Source organism: Opisthorchis viverrini (assembly GCF_000715545.1).
Source record: "Opisthorchis viverrini unplaced genomic scaffold opera_v5_110, whole genome shotgun sequence".
In the NCBI taxonomy this organism is placed as follows: Eukaryota; Metazoa; Platyhelminthes; class Trematoda; order Opisthorchiida; family Opisthorchiidae; genus Opisthorchis; species Opisthorchis viverrini.
Genome location: NW_008751760.1, coordinates 617,467 through 639,688, shown reverse-complemented (window position 1 = coordinate 639,688; position 22,222 = coordinate 617,467). Strand labels below are relative to the sequence as shown.

At 45.6% G+C, this 22,222-nt stretch overlaps 2 protein-coding genes across 2 annotated transcripts in view; one reads left to right on the top strand and one right to left on the bottom strand.

Moving 5' to 3' along the window:
• Window positions 1-12,346: 12,346 nt before the first annotated feature.
• T265_05497 (hypothetical protein) overlaps window positions 12,347-22,222 on the top strand; it is a gene marked incomplete at both ends in the record, with an annotated part of 114,439 nt that continues 104,563 nt past the window's right edge. The window contains one exon of the mRNA XM_009170519.1: window positions 12,347-12,358. Coding sequence (XP_009168783.1) covers window positions 12,347-12,358 — 12 coding nt within the window. The remainder of the gene's footprint in view (window positions 12,359-22,222) is intronic.
• The window catches only part of T265_05498 (hypothetical protein), a gene marked incomplete at both ends in the record, with an annotated part of 25,841 nt that continues 18,150 nt past the window's right edge, over window positions 14,532-22,222 (bottom strand). Inside the window, 4 exons of the mRNA XM_009170520.1 lie at window positions 14,532-14,781; window positions 16,683-16,955; window positions 19,802-20,050; window positions 21,461-21,581. Coding sequence (XP_009168784.1) covers window positions 14,667-14,781; window positions 16,683-16,955; window positions 19,802-20,050; window positions 21,461-21,581 — 758 coding nt within the window. The remainder of the gene's footprint in view (window positions 14,782-16,682; window positions 16,956-19,801; window positions 20,051-21,460; window positions 21,582-22,222) is intronic.

The window sequence follows — 22,222 nt, the reverse complement described above, 5'->3', positions numbered from 1 at the left end:
ACATGCTAATACTTCGACCGGCTCAAGGTCCTAACACACCGTCGGGCACCTTATATTTTCGAAACGTCCTGTCATCCCAACAGCAACGGCCAGCCGAACTAAATCAGGGGCGGCCAGGATCTCCAAATAATCTGCAAACGAAACTGTGACAGCTACAATCACCGTACGGCAAGTGCGCAATTCTGACGCTGATGATGCCCCCAAGCAGCGCTAATTTCCGAAACACTCAGGCGCTTGACCACTTGGTGCCCACAAACGAACCGGTCCTGGGTCCGAGTAGATCATATCGCTGTCACTTACCTGTGCCGATGATCGATCCCTGCCTGCCGTTCCTTCCGGAATACCAGCGTGGACTCCGATTATGCACTTGTCCGCCACTGCTTTTCATGGCGCTATCCAGGTATACACAAAGTGCGCACACCTAGCCTAGCCATTGAGGAGCCGATCGACCCAGACATCAAGCGAAACATTCAGAACTGGCTCCTCGAACGCCTGCTGAACAGTCCGATGTGGGATGTTAACGGCTGATGAAAACATATATCTAAAGCATTACTCAAAGCGGAAACATCCGTTCACAGGAAAACCTAGCTAATCTAATCTAAATATCGGATCTTTGGTAGGACCGTGGATATGCTCAAGGTTCGGCGATAGATCCCTTCAGACAACAACCACAACCCAACCCGACGCATCATTCGACGTCAGGCGAGACCGAGTGTCCATGTAAATCTGGAGAATCGGTGGACCTGAAAAGCCGAAGAAGTGAGAGGTCCGCAGGCTGTTTCACTCGAATCATTTGACTGGCCCTAGGAAGCCTCTTGTCAATGAAACAATCAGCGACCAATCTGACTCTGATGTCCGGGAAGGGTGACCGTTTGAACCATTGGGCACGGTACATAAAACGACATTTCAGCTGGCCGCCTGCCACCTCCACTCCGGTGGCTTGTGAACATGGAAGCCCGTTGAGCCTTAGAAGCGTCCGGGTGTATATCAAGCGTCATCATACTCTTGGTCCCGACGCTCTCAAGCGTCATCATACTCTTGGTCCCGACGACCTACCGCATTCCATCTTCAAGGATGGTAGTGAATTCCTTAGTAAGTGCTTGTCTAGTCTGTTTTGACGCCTAGCTGCCATGCCACCAGAAGGAAGCACGAGTGCTGGGATACTGCCAAGTTGCCCAAGTCTAGAAAGGGGAAGCCGAGAGGCATAGGTCGCTTTCGAACTACGGACCTTCCGGCCAGTAATTTCGTGCTCTAACCGCTGAGCCATCTCGCCATCTTTAGTTCATTTGCGTCTATATCTGTCAAAAATGACAAAGGATATGGTAAACACGGTGGTGGTAGCTTTACTACTGTCGGAACAAGGCTTCTGGAGTCACTGATTCTTCAGCGCCTTACAGCAGCACACGAAAATCAAGCGGGCTTTCAACCAGGTAGGGGCTGCGTCAAGCGGCAGAACAAGGCCACATACACAAACGACCCACAATGTTGTTCCTTGACTTCATGAGTGCGTTGGATTTTGCTAATCGCTGAGTGCTGTTTACTGCACATGCTGATTGCGCATACCCACATGTGTTCGGATTGTAACCGAAGCAACGTCATCAATCACCCGAAACCAACCCAACATCCTGGATTCGAGGTCAAATGTATGTTTCGGATGCCACGATGCAGATTGCATTTTTTCACTCGCTTCTCTGTAATAAAGATTTGGTGTTCTCTGTTGTTTAGTGAGGCGCTGGGGCTGTTTTGTGGTAACAGCAATGCCTAATCGCAATTGCCGATCTGAGCCTCCAAAGCCAAGTGTTCTTTCCAAAGGCCCACTCAAAATGCATAACTTACCAAGTGCGCCAAATGGGTTAATAAGAGGTGGAACGCATCGCAATTATTGTTTGTCTGGTGGCAACGTTCTGGAACTCTGACCGACTTCCGCTCACGCAATTGGCAACCGGCGTTGGGCAGACACTGAATCATGACCTGTTGTTGAGTACATGGTTTCGTTCAATCAGAGGCGCATTGATACTGGACCGTCAAGCGGCCCGGTCTTCTGCCCAGACATGTGCGGTATAGGATTCTTGGCGGCGCCTAAATGCGAGCGGTAAGTTATTTTTGGTGCAGAATTTCGGCTTTCACCCGCTTGAATTTCGTCGACAACTTTGAAGTCAAAGGTTCGCTCTCAGTGCTGTCGCTAATATGCGGTTAGTATCTGCCCGGCGTCATAATCGCAATACATACTTGGGCTGAGCTTCCAATGGAGAAACACACAGATTTGTTGAAGCTCTTTTGGCTTTTGGGTGCTGTGGATTTTTGGGTTCTTCCATGACACGTCTGGTACTAGTGCTTCTTGAATGGACAAACATGCTTGATTCCACTCACCCCAGGACCAACACAATTTTAACGTTTTTTCTCATGTTTAACAGTGGTTCGTTTCAATACCACGACACCACCGGAATTAGGAGGTCATGACGTCTGTTGTGCCATTGCGGTATCGCGTTTAAGATTACGCAAACGTTGGCATTTGGTGCTGATTACTCTCGTGGTAATGTCCTTCTCGTGCTCAAGCTTGGAAAGTGATCGATTGCGAATATCTGATTCCTGCGGAGACAAGTCCAGCAACGAAAATTGGACACTTGAACTGATCCTCTGATTGGAACTTTTCACACTCACAGTCGACACCGGTAAAAGTAACATGGTGTTCGGCATCATGCTTGGCCAATTTGAGACAATTTTACGGAACATTAAAAAGTGAATGCTGCTCACCGAAAATTCCACAGAGTTGTTCCACTGTTTGTGGAAAGTTTAGGTCCTTTGGATGTTTGGGGAGAATTAAGTACGTGAATCGATCGTGCACCAGGGTTCCAATTTTCCGGACAAAGGCACGGGATTTCCATACATTATCTGGTAAACTCTGGTAAACATTATCGGTAAACTCACTCTAGAAATTATCTTCCTAGCGACTGTACCATAAATCGAATGTGAGGTCAGATGCCGGTTCGTAGAGAAATTCGGTAAAAGTTGCCGCGATAGAATCGGCAAAGGATGATGAAATCCGTGGTTCGAACTCGACCTCTGCCTTTCGGCTCTCCCTGTCTAGGCTTGGGCAACCTGGCAATATCCCAGCTGTCGTGCTTTGGGTGGATTTTGATACTCTTGGACTTCAAGGGTGCGTTCGATTCTGTCGATTGGTCAGTGCTGTTAACTACACTTGCTCAACGGGGTAAGCCCGAGGAGTTTGTGTACATAATCCGATCCCCTTATTCACACTTCTGGGTAGGTGAGAGCTGGTGGGCTCTTTAAAAGCTTCCCTACAAAACGTGGTGTCCGATAAGGATGTTCACGATCTTCATTCTTGTTCAGTTTCATCATTGATGAAATAGTGAGGTGAACGCAGGAAGATCTTCAAAACCCCGGTGTTCAAATTATTGCTGGTGAGAACGTTGTCGACTGGAGTACCCAAATGTCGTTGCCCCCATCTTTAATGACCAAAGCGAAGCACAAACCCTGTTGAATAGACTAACCACTGTCATACTATCTCTTGACATGTGCATTGCATCTTCAAAGTGCAAAATCATGCTCCAGAACGTGCGATCTCCAAATATATCCCTTATAGTTCAAGGAGAATCACTGGAGATTGTGGAAAATTTTTACACACCCCGGTAGTTGTATTAGCTCGGAAGGAAATGTGTCTGATGAAGTCAGTGGAAGAATCTCAAAGGCTCGGATCGCGTTTGCTAATTTGCGTCACATGTGGCGTCAAAAAGGCATATTACTAGATCTTGAAGATCGCATGTGCCAGGCATGGTAAGGGGTGTTGTTGTATGGATGCCAGACATGACCTTTGCGGATAGATAATGTAAAGCATCTTCAGCTTTCTGACCACCGATGCCCCAGTGCGTTGCTGGTTTTGGATGGCGTCAGCGTGTTAGTAACGAGGTGATTAGAAAACGGGTATTTGGTTGTGCGGCAGGTACTTTACTCGGGAAAAAATCCAGCATCAGCGACTACGATGTCTCCGTCACGTGCTACGCATGCTGAAACACCATCTACCGAGAGGAGTGTTGTTCTACATGCCTTCTTCAGAATGGCGCAAAGCGCAAGGTGGCCAGTGTTTGACTTGGGAGAAGGGCGTGAAGGAGATCAAGAAGAGTTCAGGTGTTGCTACAGTTTGGGATGTGCTACAGCTGAACGATCTCTTTGGGTGTTTCACGCCTTCCAGGATGGGGTCCTCGTTATCTAACCTGTGCTTGGCTGGAGATACTGCAAGGAATGGCGGCTGATCGATATCAGTGGCGTTCCTGCTGTCAGTGCCTTTCCAGATTGTCACTGAACATGCGGTTTACAATCCAGGAGAGGTACTGGAAGTTGCATTAGTTCTGATTGTAATGTGACAGACGAAGTTATTGTACGAATCTGTAAGACCTGGATCGCTTTTGCTAATTTGAGACACCTATGGCGTCAAAGTTATGCATCCTTGAATCTCAAGGTACGTGTGTTTCAGACTACATTGCGGGCTGTTTTGTTGTACGGCTGTGAGACGTGGCCTTTTCGAGCAGCTGAACTGGGACGTCTTTAAGTGTTGGACAATCGTTGTCTGAGAACCGTAGCTCGTGTGGGCTGGTGTCGGTGAATATGTAACGAGGCAATTAGAAGGCGAGTTTTCGGTTGTGCAACGGGTACTTTCATTGGAGAATGTGTCCAGCACCAGATGCTGCGTTGGTTTGGACGTGTGTTGCGCATGCCGAACCATCGTTTGCCGAAGAAAGTATGAATCAGATCACGAAACGCTTGGGTGCTGTCGGTGTTACTCGCCTTCCAGTATGGAAACCGCGTGATCCTCACTGTGCCTGGTTAGAGACACTACAAGATATGGCTGTAAACCGATGTCACTGGCCTTCTTGTTGTCAGTTTCTATCCAGATCGCCCGAGTGAATGTCTGGAGGTGTAGGCACCTCGGAATGATTGTGGTAAGCTGTCACTAAGTCCCTTCCCCGTCCACCTTTACTCTTTTCGTTACAATAAGGCTTTCAAATAAATCATGGTTGTACGGCAGTGAAGCATCGGTGCTGAACACTGATGTCATGCTGTCGGTGATGATGACGATGATGACGATATTGACACTGCTATCTTATGTCTATAGCGCCGAAAGTTACGGTATTGTTCATCTTTCTTGAATGAACTTCATAGCTTCTTCTGTTTTAGCAGTATTGACTTTCGGTAATGCTTCGCTACCTGTAGTCTTTGGATGTGCAGCGTGCGTGTACATCAGTGATGCTACCCGATGTATTTGGACCAGCGAACCGTATGCGTTGTGTAGCGCAGCTGAAAAGGCTTCCAAGTTACAAGCGGTTTAAATCCAGTAACGTTGTGTCAGCCGTTTTGATTCCATTATGTTTGGTGCAAAATATTCCCTCCGTTCTGTTTGTCAAGCGTCCAATGAAAATGCGACGTAATCCTGGTGAGGTCGGGTACGCAGTGTCTGTTCGGTTTCTTGCTCCACCTTTTTTGTATCTTATTGTTCTTCTGTGTGGCTTATTTGTTATTCATTGGATATATCTGCAAACAGTTTTCCCGGGGGAAAATGCGATCCAGAGGACGAGGGCGATGTTGTCCGAACAGCGCTGCGTGAAACGCAAGAGGAGATCGGTTTGGACCCGAATTCAGTGGATATTTGGTGTGTCATGCCCCGTGTCGATGCGCGGGTAAGTAATGTTAGAATGAAAATTTTCGGAAGTATCGTATACCTCTGCCTCTATTTGAACTGCTCAAGATCCGACCTTACCTGGTCCATCGCTCTATAATCGTTGTGAATTCAGATAAGATAACCCTACGACTAACCGTACATTCAAGCGATATATTTCTCATACAGAATCCACTTTACTACCATCCTCTCTCATAGGCCCGAAGCCTTTTGCAAGCTATCACTGGGGTCGATCTGGCAGGACAGTCTACTTATTCGGCTCATCTGAGGCTGTTGCCAGAACAGTTTGGCTTAGTGTATTTTATATTGTGATTCAATTTTGCAGTTACAGGACTTCTCGTGTCTACTACTGGGGCAAGAAGTGTGCTGTTCATGAGGATGGATGTTGACAATATATTTTACGGTGCTTGTGAAGGATCGAGGTAGAAAACCTGTGCTGGATGCATACCATTTGAGCTCGCGGTTACTAGCTGCCACATCGATGCTTATTGTTTCATCATGCGTCATTGCACATCGGTCCCAGATGGCGTCGTTCACTCTGCCGTATTATAAGAACTCAGTGTCGCGAAATCGATTCATGTTTACACCTATCCAGAAATGCCTCATAACTGAATCATTGCTGGATATTTTTTCATATTTTTTCCTCATAGAGAAGACTGGAGTACCTAGAGAATATCCGGTTCAAATTACCGTACCAAATAGTTTATGGTGATATGGTGTTACTTGATAAAGTGGATATGATGAGTGTTGATTGTGGACTACTTTTCCTCCAATGGATCGATCTTGTTTCGGTGCCGAAAGCTTTTTTGACCCCCTCAGGCTCATGGTATCTTCACCTTTCTTTCGACTTGTTCAGCTTGCTGTCTTCCGGCTTGCCTGTTGTTGAGCGTTTTTTAGCGAAGTAGTGAAGGACGTTTCTCGAGATGGGCAATTAAACAGCTGGATGAAAGGCACACCGTAGTCTTATGTAATAACCCTTTTGTATCTGATTCCCATTCGCCATCCACTTCTCCCCATCAGATCTAATTTGTTGGGTGTGTGCAAAGGACGACGCTTTACAGAGGGTCATTAGGGTGACAAGTCCTCAAAAGCGCATGCATCCCTTCGCGCTAGGTCTTGCTCTGACGCGGTTGATATATGATTTATGCTAACAATTTTCCGCCATTCAGGGATCACTTTTTAGGCCGTCTCCATCGTGTTATTGCTCATTTTGCCTCTTGGTCCAATAAAGTATTGACGTATAAATATCCGTTCCGTAGGTACCGTGACTCAAGTGAGGCTAGATGGGGACCATACGTATTTAGATATGCTAAATGAGGTAAATAAGACCAAGTTGTGAGTGCATTCACTCGGGTGGCTCAATAGGTCACTAATTTGTTTGCATTGCCTAGTTTCGTGGATCTTTAAGATGCACCTTCTTGCACATCTTGGGGGTTCTATCCAGTCGACCGTACGTGGTTCAGAATGCCTACTATCTTGTCATTCGACCAAATATTTCGTACTCTTGGATTTTCGTCCTTTCTTACCGTTTTCAGCAGTTTATTGAGTAACCCAGAATGCATTGGGCACCTGGTTGGACAGGCACTTGAACAATACGAGAAGAACCCTCCCCAAACAAAAAAAGTCCAATAGGAGCACCCTTTCGTGCCTAACTGCCATGACACCCGAAGGGAGCACTAGACTGGGATACTGCCAGTTGCTCCAAGTCTAGACAGGGGAAGTCAAGAGGCAGAGGTCGGGTTCGAAGCACGGACCTTCCGGTCAGTAAGTTCGTGCCCTAACCACAGACATCTCGTCCCCCTCCCCAAATTTATCGATATTTAACGACCAGTACGTTTGAGTCAGTGTTGGGAACGTAGGACCAGTAACGCCGAGGCGTTTGGCATATTTCCTGGGGAAGCTGGTCGCGTCGGCTTGACGAACGTCTCATCCATGAGCTTGAGCCACGTGCTTCATACCCCAGGATTACCTCCAGTTTACAGGAACTTTCTACAGTTGGTAGTATACTTAGCGGAAACAACCTAGAGATGACTGGTTGTTGACGTGGTGGCCTTTCGTCTCCTAAAATAAATCCCTGGAGGTGACGTATTTTTATGGACGCTGAAGTACAAAAAAAAAACAAGCAAATCGAGATCGACGCGTTACAGTTAACGACTGGCGGAATCTGTCGCATATCTGCCCAATATCTGGATCAACGGAACCCCGGCATCAATGGCCATTGTGTATCTGGTAGATGTGCATATTCGATATACTGGACATTCATGTCACAACAAGAAATAAGGTCATTGGACAAACATTTGTTCACACATACGTCCTAACTTTTACCTCCGGTCGTAATCACGCGTTCGCTGCTTGTGTTCACCTGAAGGACTGGTGTCTTGGGAAGGAAAATAGTATAGCTGCTTGTTCGCGTTTCTCCGGTTGCTGGGAGCTTACCGTGCCGGTTCACGACTTGATAGGAAGCTCTTTTTCGGACATCGTTGTTTTACCTTCTCGGACTGATGCGGGCTATTCGGCGGTTTAATGTTATTTTACTTCTCCAAAGTTAGTCCCTGCTTCCATAGCAGCCTTCGCGTGCTGGCTCGCTTGGTTTTCTTTCTGGTGCGCTCTTCTGATAGTCGTCGATTCCCGCTTTAATCTGAGGTTTCGTTACACTGCTGTATTCTTCACAGTATTGCTGGGACTCTATCTGGAATGTACTAGTTAAGACGTTAAATGAAATCCTAAATAAGACACCTCGTTCCCATTCCACTTGAGTCTATCGGTGAACCCCATAGGAATTGCGGACGCATCTCCTACTGGGCACTCTACATCACTCCGGCCTTCAGTAGGGAACGTGTTATCTGCGACCGATAGTTGCCTGCCAACTCGCCAACCCACGCAGTGGAGTGACAGGAGGGTAGATCCGTCGGCCAGCAAGCTTCTGACGAGGTATTTTCTGTGAGTGGATTGTTAAACGAAGAAAAGTGAAGGCATTTTTGGTGCCAAAGTCAATGCTAGAATCCACGAACATCAAAGCAATTTTTTCGACATTACCATAGTGGTCTCTGTGGTGTACGTTCTGGTGTGACAAATCCGATGGTAGCAGTACCTGTGGTAGACATTAACAGACGATTCTCAAGTCTTCTTGGGGGGGGGTTGTGCTTCAGAGACCTGTGCTATGTGGCCAGGACGGGGTTTACGCTAGCCCTTTTGTGCTCCGGTCATCCAATCAACAGAAATCACTGATCACTTACGGTTTTGACCCAATCAGCTAGCGAAAACGAGTCAACTAGAGCAGACAAACTTGTGAAATAGCCTCTACTTAGATTAGAAGGGGGTTATAATTTGATCGGAGACTTGATCCGACAAAATGTTGATTTCAGGTTCCTAGAGTGCACCCAGTTGTTCGTGATTCAGTGGCGCTTTATGTCCGTATATACTATATGCCCGAGAATGTTTTAATCTGCCACCACAATATGTAAACTATGCAGCCGCCGGTTTTTACCGCTCAGTTGTACATGAACTGGTTGTGTGTTGTATGTTTATCAAGGCACAAATTACGCGGCATCGTGACGTTTGACTTTGAAACAGTTCGAATTCTTTGAAACATATCAGGGGATGAAGAGACGTTTCTCTGGACAGAATTCGTACCCATCGTCTCGGCACAATGCTAACTGTAGCCATCATGCTTTGACTATTTTGTTCTCAGTACTAGATCCGAACTTCTTGGAATATGGCTACAAAGGTCGCTCCCTCTCTTTTCGCCTACCATATGAGCCTTTGAAAATTAGCCAGCGGTGACCAATAACGAAAAAAAGTCTTGCCTTGTCTCGTAGGGCCCGTCCTGGATCGACCCGATTTCTGTACGACTTATCCGCTTATCTATTCATTACTCCATTTCAGTCATTTCCTTCTCTGCTAATGATGCGCCGATCCCCTTGGCTCTGTTACTGGGTTTTGAGGGGACCCATAGGGGTTGAGGTCTGTTTGTTGAGTGGACACGATATATTTCGTCACACGTGACATGTAAGCTAGCACACATGTGGGTATGATATGTGACTTGATGTTCACCACAGTTACTAAGATGATGTTGCCACGATGAGAACGTGTGTTATATCATCGCGTACTTCCCTCATAATCGCCAGCGTAACGTCAGTGTTCAACACTTGTGCTTCGTTGCCGTACAACCATGATTTATTTGAAAGCCTCATTGTGGAGGAAGGTGCATACATTTCCAGACACTCATTCAAGCAATCTGGATAGAAACTGACAACAAGAAAGTCACTGACGTTGATTAGCAGCCATGTCTTGCAGCGTCTTCAACCAGGCACAAAGCAGATCGTGTGGTCCCCATCCTGGAAGCTGAGCAGCACCCAGACTTTTCACACTGTCTTTCATACCCATCTCAGTTAAAAAATTGGCCAGCTCCTTGTTCCACCACTGAAGTGGGTGCGGAAAACGGCACTCTCTCTCTTCGTTTCGGCATGCGCAATACATAACATACATACTTCGCACTATGCGAAGTGACGAGGACTTCAGCCGTCAGACGAGGAATAGTTGGACATGTTGTTTCAGGACGGGAGGATATTGCTTGGTCATTTAGACCATATCAGAAAGTGGAGGCGCGGTCCAGATGCGGAATAAACACCTGAGTCGACAGTGAAGATGGACTTCGGATTGAAGGAAGAGAGCTTAGAAACAGGTATGAATGCGTCAAGATGTCTTCGTCGATCAGCAAGGAAGTGAAAACCGGTCGAACGCTACCAAGCTGGAATTGGCTAAATCTAGCGATGGAGGATTGTAGTAACCGGTTGGGATGTGTCAGAGAGTTTGCGCGTTCGCGTGTCCGTTCGGCAATTCACCACCGATTGGGCGCGTGGCTACTGGCTTATTGGATGCGTGTCCGATGATTTGTACGCGTGCCTGTCCATCCTGCATTACATCAGAGAACTGCTTGTGGGATGACTGGACATGTGACTCAGAAGTTTTGATTATCCGTTGCAAGGCGGATCTGTTTGGAATGTAAACAATACACCCGTGACCCGTACCCACGTGTTTTCTGATTTAATTTGAACCTATTATTTATTAGCCTACCGGTGTTTCAACCTCATTTTGTTTCGGTTCCCTCTTACACAGGTCACCATTTACCCAGTGTTGGGATTTTGTGGCCGAATAGACCTCCCTCACTTATCCCAATCACCATCGTCTGACAGTTTGAACATCAACCCGGAGGAAGTGTCTGATATATTTGTGCGATCAATTGACTGGCTTACTCATCCCGACACTCTTCGCTACACGCAGATGCGGTTAGACGCCACCTACTTCTTAGCCCCTGCTCGAGAAGGTCGTGCGACGGAAATCCCCCGCGTGGCACACGGCTCTTTTGATCCTGCTCACCGACTTCGGTTGTCTTTGCCTGCATTTGGAGCGCACCCAGCTGCCGGTTTTGTTGAGCCACGGATTTGGGGTGCCACAGGCTTCATCCTGTACCAAATGCTTCGCGCCCTCGTGCCGCTGGACTCTCGGCTTCCAGCAGCCGTCCACTCACGTCTTTCCAATCCTGCGAATATCTAGGCAATGCTCCTCATTTTAGTGATTTCGATATTTTCTAATAGTGTACATCACATTCGCTTGCCATTCAATATATGTTTGTTTTATGGATCTTTGTCCAGTGGCTCATACAGATGACAATGTATTACACACACTGCTTTTTCGCCGCTTGCATATAAGTAGCAAATCCAGGCTTGTTTGGCTTTAGGGGCTGGGTGAGGATGCACAGACAGACAGTCCGAGACACACAGAGTTGAGCCTGTGCGAACTCGGACTAGCGGCCAGCTGTACTCTGCCTTTCTTTCTAGCACAAACTCGATAGAACGAAGCGAATCTGGTCGTATCAGTAAGGTGGTCATACTATTGATGGACGTGGAGTGTGACACTTGCTAACGCCGTGTACAGCCACACAGTATTTCGGCGCTGTTGTACAAAGGGTCTTAGGCCGAAGGTGTGTACCGTGTGCGAAATCCCTCTAAAACCACGCAACTCCTCTTCCAACCGAGACACGTTAAATACGAATTGGAGATTACCATACCGACGTGGTGGCTGAGAGCTTTGGCGTTCGAAGCAGCCGAACGGGAAGATTTGACATTTGAGAAACTGGATTGACAAAAAAGTTAATCGATCAGAACTGCTGTACACAATCCGGAGGTATTCTCTGGATGGCGGATTGCGTTAATACTAGTCCCGGACGGAGCGAAAGCTGAATGTCACATTAAATCTCGAATAGGCTAACCGATTCGTTCAGCTTGAAGAAGCCAATGGACCTGACTTGAATTCAACTCATGCACCGTTGGAGAGCGTTATCGTCGTCTCTATGTGATCGCTTCGATTAATACCCTCTGACGATAAGTTGTTTAGCTATGTTATTTTATATTATGTGGAACTCAAATAGCCATCAGCTGACGGTGGAGAACCCGGGACTGTCTTCGGGAAGCTCACCCTCAAAGGGACTCGACTAAAGTGGTGATACTCTTATATCCTTCCATTGTTTTTATCACCCTGTATGGGAAGAACGTCAGAGCTTGACTGCATTGGTAGGGTTGTCAGGGGAGACACCAGTGTGTTTACTTTTGTGAGTATTTGTGACCAACGAACCCGGTTCTTCCGTGTGTTAAAATGCCATTTCAGGTTATTGGAACATAATCCGTACAGCTGTCCACATTTGCCATTGCCTGCTGAAATGAATCTGTGCATCTTTGTTGTGTAAACTGACTGAGTTTGTCCCTCTGGTAGAGCGGTCAGAGTGCGTGCAACCAGGGGGCAGTTTTGGTTGACCACCTAAGTAAGTAACTCGGCATGCGTAACATATGGCTGGGCTGCTTTAGTTTGCAGTGTGGATGCCGTGGCGCGCTGGGGACGTTGAAAAAAACTTTCAGTGTTTGTCTATGGAGCACTGCCCGAGTCTTGTAAGAACACCGGGTCAGTAATGCTGAAGTACGTCAAGTGGCTTGTGGAAGAAATTAGTTACACACGTTAGAAGAATTGATCACACTCCGTAAGTTACGCTGGATTGATCCTAAGTCAATCGGTCAACTTCCGTGAAAGGTTATTTCCGCACTACCATGCGAAAGGTTGAAACGGGCCAGGGGACACCCAACAATAACTTGTTGGCGAAGCACGGAAGCCATTATCGGTAAATTCAGCTGCCTAATCACGCGCTCAATGGCGCGGAATTATCCCTCAGCTGCGTTGGTTGTTGTCATATCTCCGGAGATGGGACACATCAGTGGTTATAGGCTTTGATAGACGCTTCCCAATCACGCGCTCAATGGCGCGGAATTATCCTGCCTTTTGCCTTTTATGCATACCTTGCCCTCCCGTTCTCTTCAATGAGAAGCCCACTGACACCCGCGTACTTACGCATCAGTTATATCACCTACCGCCTTCAATGTTTAGCTATCTACTTACCTCCCAGAATCAGCGAACGAAACTGTGGCAGCTATAACCAGTGTATAGCAAGCATGCAGCATGTTCAAAGTCTGTAAGTTCCACACTAGGGTTTTACACTCTATGGGCCAAGAGCGCCTGCTAAGGGGCTGGGTGGTCTTGTTCAGCATTTGTAGTATCGCCCGCGCTTCCTATTCATCCTCGAACACGCGGACGATGTTATCTGCATATTCTAGGTCGATCAAGTTTTCGGTCGGAGAGGTGCGCTTGCCTCAGTATTTCACCACTAACGAAGGCAAACAAAAACGGAGAGAGGGAACATTCTTGTTGGGCCCTATTGCCTATAGGAAGGTTTCTGAAGAACTCCTTATATACCCTCACACGCCCACAAGTATTTGCATACAAACAGCGTTTGGTGATAACGAAATTTTGGAGTGTGCTCTGTTGCGCTAACTTGTTGAAAAGAATGAAGACTCTGCGCATATTTATGCATACGGCTACCCTAACACTATTGAGTTTCAAGATGTGGTCTACAAAGCCGCCTCCCGCACGAAATCCTGTTCACTGTTTTCGGGTTCGGTCCTCACATGCCTTCCATAAAAAGACAAAACAATCGACAAAAGAGTCACCAACAAATATTGAGCTTTGGAATAGATGAGAGAGACCCAGTCTCTATCCTAAACTTGAAAACAACAGTAGTTGAAGAGTTTTCAGCAACCTTGTGAGTAGTTTCCTTTATGAAAAGAGTAGGACATCTTTTCGAGAACTACACTCATTTACCAATCAATTTGTTTTTCACGAGGGACTCAGCTGAATCTTTCGTTTATGATATTCTACAACTGAATGTGCTGCATACAGGCCTCCTCATGATTCAGTTGGCACGATATTCGAGACATCGCAGTATACTTTCATAAAGGTAACTACTCACAAGGTTGCTCAGCCCACGACCGGTTTCGCCCTTCTTGGGGCTCATCAGGTAGGCGCAGTTCCTGAGTTTCCGTCAACCTTATGTTCTACTTGGACCCGAATTGGACTGTTTTCGAGAAATACACTAATTTGCAAATCAATTTGATTTTCACGAGAGACTCAACTGAATCTCTCGTTTATGGTATTCTACAACTGAATGTGTTGCACGCATTCAGTTGCTGGCCCCATTGTTTTTTTATATCTACGGATTGCTGAAGAAAAGTAATCTGGCGTGCAAGACGCAAGTTGTATTTTCATAAACACCTTATCACACTCCGTCAAGTATGTCATTTAAAAATCTGAACTGAACGCTCCAGTATTCAGCTATGAGCGGATGATCAGAAGGATAACTTGCCATTCCTTATTTCATGCCACGTAAAAATCGGTGATGATAACCGATGCTGTTTTTTCGACCCCCACTGGTTTGGTGGTATATCACGTGGTTACCGTTAACGATTCAGTTATATTGGCAGAAGCAAACACAGAGTGACAAGAATTCCGGAACATGGTAAGGGTGCACTGTACAAGATAAAATGATGCGTGTGCGGAAAATAGGCAAGGCAATACTGTATCGTTGTGCAAGCTAGTCGTGCGCCTCTAACATGTGTAATTTGGCGAGTCGCTTTTTCCAATGAGTTGGTAGTTTGTCGTAGCATTCCTTGCAAGCCGGCTTCAGGTCAATTTCGTAAAGTTTGGACCTGAAAGGTGTGATACAATAAAGGCGTAAGATCTAGTCATCTAACCCAGTCTCTCAAGGACATACCTTCTGAGAAGAGGCCACAAACCAGGAAAGTTTGCAATGAGCATTTCGTATCCAACCCTACGCCACTCCCGCCTACCTATCGAATCCACAGTTTTGCTCTCGGTGGCGACTATATTCCTTACTGAGCATCCGTCAGAAATTCAGGACGACTTCAAATCGTTCAAAGACCATTCTTCAGTTCTGAGCGACATCAATTATGGCGGCAAGGCATGCAGAGCTTTCAAGGGTTCGAAACCTCTTCAGCCTAGCTAAACTGTTTGAGCGTCGATCGCAAGTAAAACCATCTTGTTGCAGCCTGATAACAAATGAGCTTTATCTTACTTTCATAAAGCAAACTACTCACAAGGTTGCTGAAAACTCTTCGACAGCCCACGACCGGTTTCGCCCTTCTTGGGGCTCATCAGGTAGGCGCAGTCCCCGAGTTTCCGTCAACCTTATGATCTACTTGAACCCAAATTGCACTGTTTTCGAGAAATACACTCATCTGCAAATCAATTTGGTTTTCACGAGAGACTCAACTAAATCTCTCGTTCATGATATTCTTAGTTCAACGGGCAACATTGGGTGCGAGTTTCCACCTATCGACACCACTGTGTGGCGCCATTTCTCACTTGATGGTTGCTTACCGGTTCGTTTTCCTGTGCCGGCAAACAGGTTCACCGATTAACTCAGACAGGATAAAATTCAAGACCTCTGACGTTTGCACAGATTTTCGTTATACTGCTGGTTTGTTACGGTATGGCCAAGTGTGCACAGGATGTCCCTTGTATAGAGTTCCCGGTACGAAATTCCGCACTGGGATATCACCTTGTAACTGCCTTATCTCATTACGAAAGATTGCACCATGGGATTGAGTAACTCCAGGGAGATTTTGAATCAAGCTTTTCTTTCCAGGCCGATACCCACATCAAATTATTGCTTTTTTTCATGCTATTTTAAAGACGAGAGAACGTTCCGATGGGTTCACTTTGGAAAGTAAGACAGAAACAAGCAAAACTTCCTAACATAAGCGCGGGCTATTTGGCTTATTATTCTACACAGAGGTTTGTTTTGAAACACCGGATAAGGCTTTAGTTGAACCTTAAAGAAATTCACGAGAGTTGTACTCTGCTGTAAAACCCGCAGCCCGATTAAAGGTGAATGTAAACCTCCTCGAATGCATATTCTTTCAAGTGTTTAGTAGATGTGACAAGGTGTCATCTTTCGAAAGCAACTGACAGAGAGCAAAAACCTTCGTGTAAGTAATGTGTTGGAATATTGGTAGCTTGGGTGCATTAGTTGGTAATTGATCAGGTGGCTGTTGATCTGTTCGCCGAGTTTGGAAATTGATTTGCAAACGTTTCGTCACCATTCGAGAAGATGTCTTCAGTGTGCTGTTGGTTGAGTCCAACACAACCAAATCAATTGCCAAGCTCGGCGAACAGATCAACAGCCATCTGATCAATTACCAACCTTCGTGTAAGAAAAGTTTCTATAGCCTTCTGATGAGACTGTCGCTAGGCACATACTTCAAGCCAGCCACAGCATACGGTGGGATGTAGATTGATCCCACTGATTTTTAAGAACCGTAGTTTTTTTGCCTTGATCAGTGAGGGCAAAGCCGGTTATCCTGCATCGTTTTCGTTGGCAGTGTGTGGTCGTTGTACCCGTAATCAAATCAGAGAAATGTTTTTTCAGCGAAGTGTCAAAGCATTGATTGGATTGCGTCATTCCGAATAAGCGTATGAGTGAGCGCCGTTCATTGCTGCTCCACAGACAGTTAAGTTATAAACTACATGGGGAGGAGGATCTTATCGCTGCACTAAAATAAATGAAAACGAACTATCGGGTGCTTACTTTTCATTTAACTTGCGGTCACAAATGAAGCACGTAAAGTGTCCCGGACAATATGCTTTGTTTGTGAACCGTGCAAGAATATCCATTACCGGTTGACAGCAAATGTGGCAGGTGCTTCCAGTTCGCGCTTGGTAGTGAGGAAAACAGTAGGCTCGTCCTTGGAGTTCATAAAATCGACCTCCCATGAAAGGAACCTCACACTGATGGCAAACAAAGTGTTCCACATGCCACGGTTTTCCCAAAGCCCAAACGATTCGACCTTCGACCAGACGTCTGTGAGAGATAAAACAGATGGTAGCTGGTTAAATCAGTGGAAAGCAGCCTAGCCTTATTCTTTGATTAAGGTTCTTGGGGCTAGAGGTGCCAACGAATGCGTACAGCAACTGCATTCAGTGTATCTATAGTGAAAGGCCGGTGAAGTCACTTTTTCAACCTAGAACTAATGTTTAATAAATCCCGTGACCACTATTGCTGGTGAAATAAAGAAGACCTACGCTGCGGAGTTATTCGTGGAAAAATGCCAACTGACCAGTTACAGGCTATCGGACAAGAAAGCAAAACTTTCATATGCATCTTAATTACAAATACCGAACATCAATATTCTCTTCCTGAACTTTCCTGGATATTCATTGAGTGTTGCTCAAGTCCAGGCAAAAGCTACAAAGCGAGTTCACAAATCCGCAGTAGATCTCCCTTTTCAAGCGAATTTACAAAAAGAGGACATACTACTCGCATGCCTCCCCCGTCAGTAGTGTCACCGTTACAATGGTAGTACTGCTAGGGATGAGTGCAAGACACACAAAGTGCCAGCAGATTGCAGAGTTTGATAGACCGTTTCGAGTGCTTTTGGTACAACAGTCTGGTTGGGAAGCTCAACTAAGCTCAGCATTTTTTGATGACAATCCGACGAGATGTTTATTTGTTTTCCCAGAATAGTTGGGCGAGTTTCGCACTGGCATTTGCTGAATGGCAAAGAATGTGGCCTGCGGGGACTGACAAACTCTCTAGATTACTTCTATTTAGGTTGGTATTCAACGGTATCTCGATCACGACCGTTTTTGTATGAGAAAACCAATTCATTCCCTATATCAGGAACGTTGAAAAAATCACGCGAAGTCGAGACTGGCGTTGGGAGACATTGGCCATTTGTCCTTTAGGCAGAGGTTTGACGACACACGATGCGGTATATTTGCAAAATGGACCAGAGTTCGTAAGTCCATGGTGCATTCGGTCCTCACTTTTGGTGATCTTTCTGCTTAAAGTATATGCGTTTAGGTTCTCACCACAAATAATAATGCATGTACATCCCTGCGTATCTCAGCGTTCGGCATCGAGCTGAGCCATTATGGTACACTCTGGGATCCAATGTACGCTAACTTGTGATAAGAATGTCGGAGCGTAAGCATGCTACATTGTAATGGATTCGTTTTCCTGTTTCTCTGTCTTGACTCCAGTGGAATTTGTGATGGCTTGCCATGTCAAACGTTGAAATGTGCAGGACTCAAGGACGATTATTCTCAGCGAGCTTCATCCAGTGGGATAAAATGAGAAAATGTCGAACTCTGGGGATTTTATAACTAACTCCGAAAGACACCATCACCCCGGCCACTCAAACAATAGTCTAGGGTTTTCGACAGGCCACTGTTTGTTTACTTCCGTGGATATACGGATTCGTACCATCGTATTTGCGATACCATTGGGAAGACAGTCCTAATACGATGCCTCCAGGAAGAGCCACCTCCGGGGAAGCGCCCAACATATTCTCTCGGTTGCTTTACTTTCTCGTTGGAGAATGATCACTGTAAATTATGACGAAGGCCTCTCACACTTCAATTCTCTTCCAATCCGAGTGTTTTTCAACAGCTTTCCTGACATCTAGTCTGGAGTGAGTGCTGCTTGACACATAAATACCAACGTAGGGTGATGCGCTTGTAAAATGATCGTTTGGACCCTTTATCTGGTTCGTTGGTGACCAGGGTTTTTGACCTCACTAAACTTCAGTCGCAACCCTTAGACACGAGAGATTATCAAAAAGATAACAAAAAAATAATGAATATTATTGGGAACTGGGCATATATTAAGTTATCTCCCGTCTACCAACCCTAAAATACCCAACAAATACCGCCGTTTGCGTATTGTCGGCTGAGAATATATTAAGCTATCTCCCGTCTACAAGGCCACCAACCCTAAAATACCCAAAAAATATCGCCGTTTGCGTATTGTCGGCTGGGTGCTAGTGAATCCTTCCGCGAGGCTCATAAATGCTTCGAACATCAACGGTTCGAAGTGACAGTTAATTAATAAATCTGAGTCAACCGGGTGCAGCATCCAGTTTGTGATATCCCCTCCTTCGGCAGTTCATCCGAAAGCGACGGTTTCAATTCTTTGATCCTGTATTAACTCGAGCTTTGGCTGCTTGCATCATACCCGTCACAAAGCTGTGCGTCAGCGACTACATGACAAATCTACGGCATTACCATAGGTGCATTGAGTTTCACTTATATGCGGTACTTTGCACATCTAGTACCGAGTGTGCCTAGAAAGGAAGCACTATTTTCCATCCCAAACTATTGTTCACGAAAGGTTTGAGGGGGGCAAACACAGTGTTGTAATGAGAAAAGCAAGTGACCCCCCATCAATCTGAAACTTGTCTGACCTTCATGTCATCTTCAACAAGGGCATTTTCAAAGTTGTCAACGAATAGCGTGTTGTGATTTCTAAGCCTAACTGAAGTTTGGATGCCACTGGGTACTTGGCATGTTTTGGGTATAGTATTAAAGTTTTTATTATCACAAGTCGGTTTGACTGAAGCTTCCTTATCCCAACAAGATAATGGATTGTGAATGGAAGGAGTGTGTGATATCACCTCAAAGGGAGACTCAAGTTGTTGAGTAAGCGCATGTTGCCGGAGAGCTATCACAATTGTATTATATTTGGAATGGAAACTCCTGGTAATGTCATGCTATTGGACTGTGACAGTGGATCGTAAGATGCGTCACTTAGTGTCTGCCATTCTTACAAAGGAAAACTTCCGGTTTCTCGATTGGTGTTGATCTGATTCAGGACGAATGCATTGCTGTCTTTTGCCTTGAACCCATAACCGCCGTGTTTTTACTCACCTGCAGGCAGCACAAACGGGTATGCCCAGTTTGTCGAAGCACTGTAGGCAATACAAGTCTCCTCCACGTTCCCTGGCATCTGGTCCCAATTCAACCTCACAGCGGGCACACTTGAAGTGATGCGGGTGATGCGGATCTCCTTTGAAGCGAATCATTTCAGACTTGGAAACATAGGTGCGGCAGGTTTGGCACAAATGTCCTGTGGACTGCACTTGGGATAGTTCGTTGAAGCAGGCTCTACACAGGGGTCTGGCGAAGAACCGAATATAAAAAATTCGTGATAATTAAGAACAGACATTAAGAGCAGCAGCAGTCGAAACTACTAACCATAACCACCAAGTGGATTACCACTGATGTCCCGGTAAAGTTGCACACGAAATAAGATGGACTCGCATGGGATATACTTCTGACTTGTGTCGACCGATTTAAGTTGTGAGCTTTTTTCTAGACCAAACACTGGAACTGCACTTCCCAACTATGAAGGTCATTCGTATCAATCACTTATGCGTCACAAGCTCATCAGCACTAGTAGAGTCTATGCTGCTCACCAGAGTTGGTCAGTTAACTCATCCGACAAGAACGAAGTATCAAGAAAGTGCGACGTCATAAGTGATCCCTTATCTTCTTGGTGACCACGCCAGGTTGACTTGGTCTCAATACGTACTAACAAACGGTGACTAGGCCCCAAATCAGTCCCGACAGTCATGCAACGTTCGTTAAGTTCTACCTGTTGTTGTCTACAGCGTCTGATTCAGCACGTGGTAGGCTGTGGTTATCGATCGCTTACACTGTTTTGATGAACGCGATGTTTTGATATGTGTTGGTACAGCACCGACTAGTAATTTACATAGTATCACGACCATTGTCCTTCACTTAAGTCCGTTTGTCAGGCATATATGCGAGAGATTCCTGTAAACTTGACATATTCCACTAGGAGTCAGCATATCGTACAGCGTTTACTCAGAGATGATCATAGCTTAGGGACGCTCATGAGATGCCCACATAAGCATTGTAAAAACTACTTTGTTTGAAAAAGCGAACTGTTAACTTTTCATCCCATACCCGTAGGAACACCCTACATCTAAATGGTATCCTCACTGGGCCGCTGCGATTCAGAAATTAACCTACTAGCTATATTCAACTTTTGTTTTTTTTCCGTTCACATCTTAGGTAACCTTGGTTAAGAATGCCCATTTAAACAGCAACTTAAAAAGCAAGACCTCTGGCAGCACAAAATAAGTTCCACTATGTACTTAATTCCTTTTGATGAGACAGGATAGGTTGTGAGTAATCTTCACGTTAGAACAAAATATATGAAACCACCAGATTAGCTCCATTCGGACAGAAAGTTTAGTGAATCGCTTTCCCGAAAAAAACCGTATTCGGTCTTCAGTACTAACACCCTTTACCGGTTTGAAGCCTCTACTAGGATCTTGAAGCGTACAGGATTTCTACTCGACTAGTTAAAAGCAGTCGAATTACTTAACCAGTCCATCACACGGACTGGAACGAAAGCTCACTTCAGTTCATGAAACTTACGCCTTGCCAGACGCAGACACACTCGCTGCACTCAGTGATTCAACAAAAACAAACATACGTCTTAAAACAACACATTACAGGGTGGCACAAGGACAAATCCACTTTGTTATGAGAACTTACCTACCGTTGAATTTATGCAGGCCGGTCACCACGAGCTCTGCACCGCATTGATCACAAAGAAGGCACTCCGGATGCCAGCTCCTTCCCAGAACTTTGATAACCCGAGACATAACGAATTCACCTGTATGTGGACAGATGAGTAATTAGAATACTTAGTAAATTGGAAGCTTTTTACTCGCATCATTATGCTGATTAAATTCAAGATTATCAATTCCTTCAATGTATTTCTAGTGGGCGTTGCTCTTCAAGGGATCGGTGCCAGGAAGTGCGATAACTGTACAAGTGCACCGGCCTTATGACTACGCTGTTTGGTTTGATCTGCAGGATAAGTCCATCGCATGTGCTTTCATCTAACTTACTTTATCGGGTAGGAGCTTTCTCATCAAATAGATTAGGCTGCTTCACTTGTACAGAACTCAGGGGACTCATGAACATTCATGCACCAGTGATGCACCTCAACATAAACCCGAACGTTATTTCTAGTATTGTCGGATTTTTCAGAAAGGATGGTAGAATTTCCACCCAATTACTTTCACTGACTCATCATCTAGTTATTTCTAGGCCAAACAAGTCAGGAAATTTCAAAACTTTTCGGGACTAGAATGGGCACCTTCCCGATTTGCTTGTTGTCAGGTTTCAACCGACACACAACCGATCTCTGTTGGCATCCACGTTCTTGTAGGAGGATGTTTCACTGACCGAATTGGCACGACCTCCGTAGGGCGTATTAAGGGAAAGGTGAACCGGTAAACGTCAAAATGA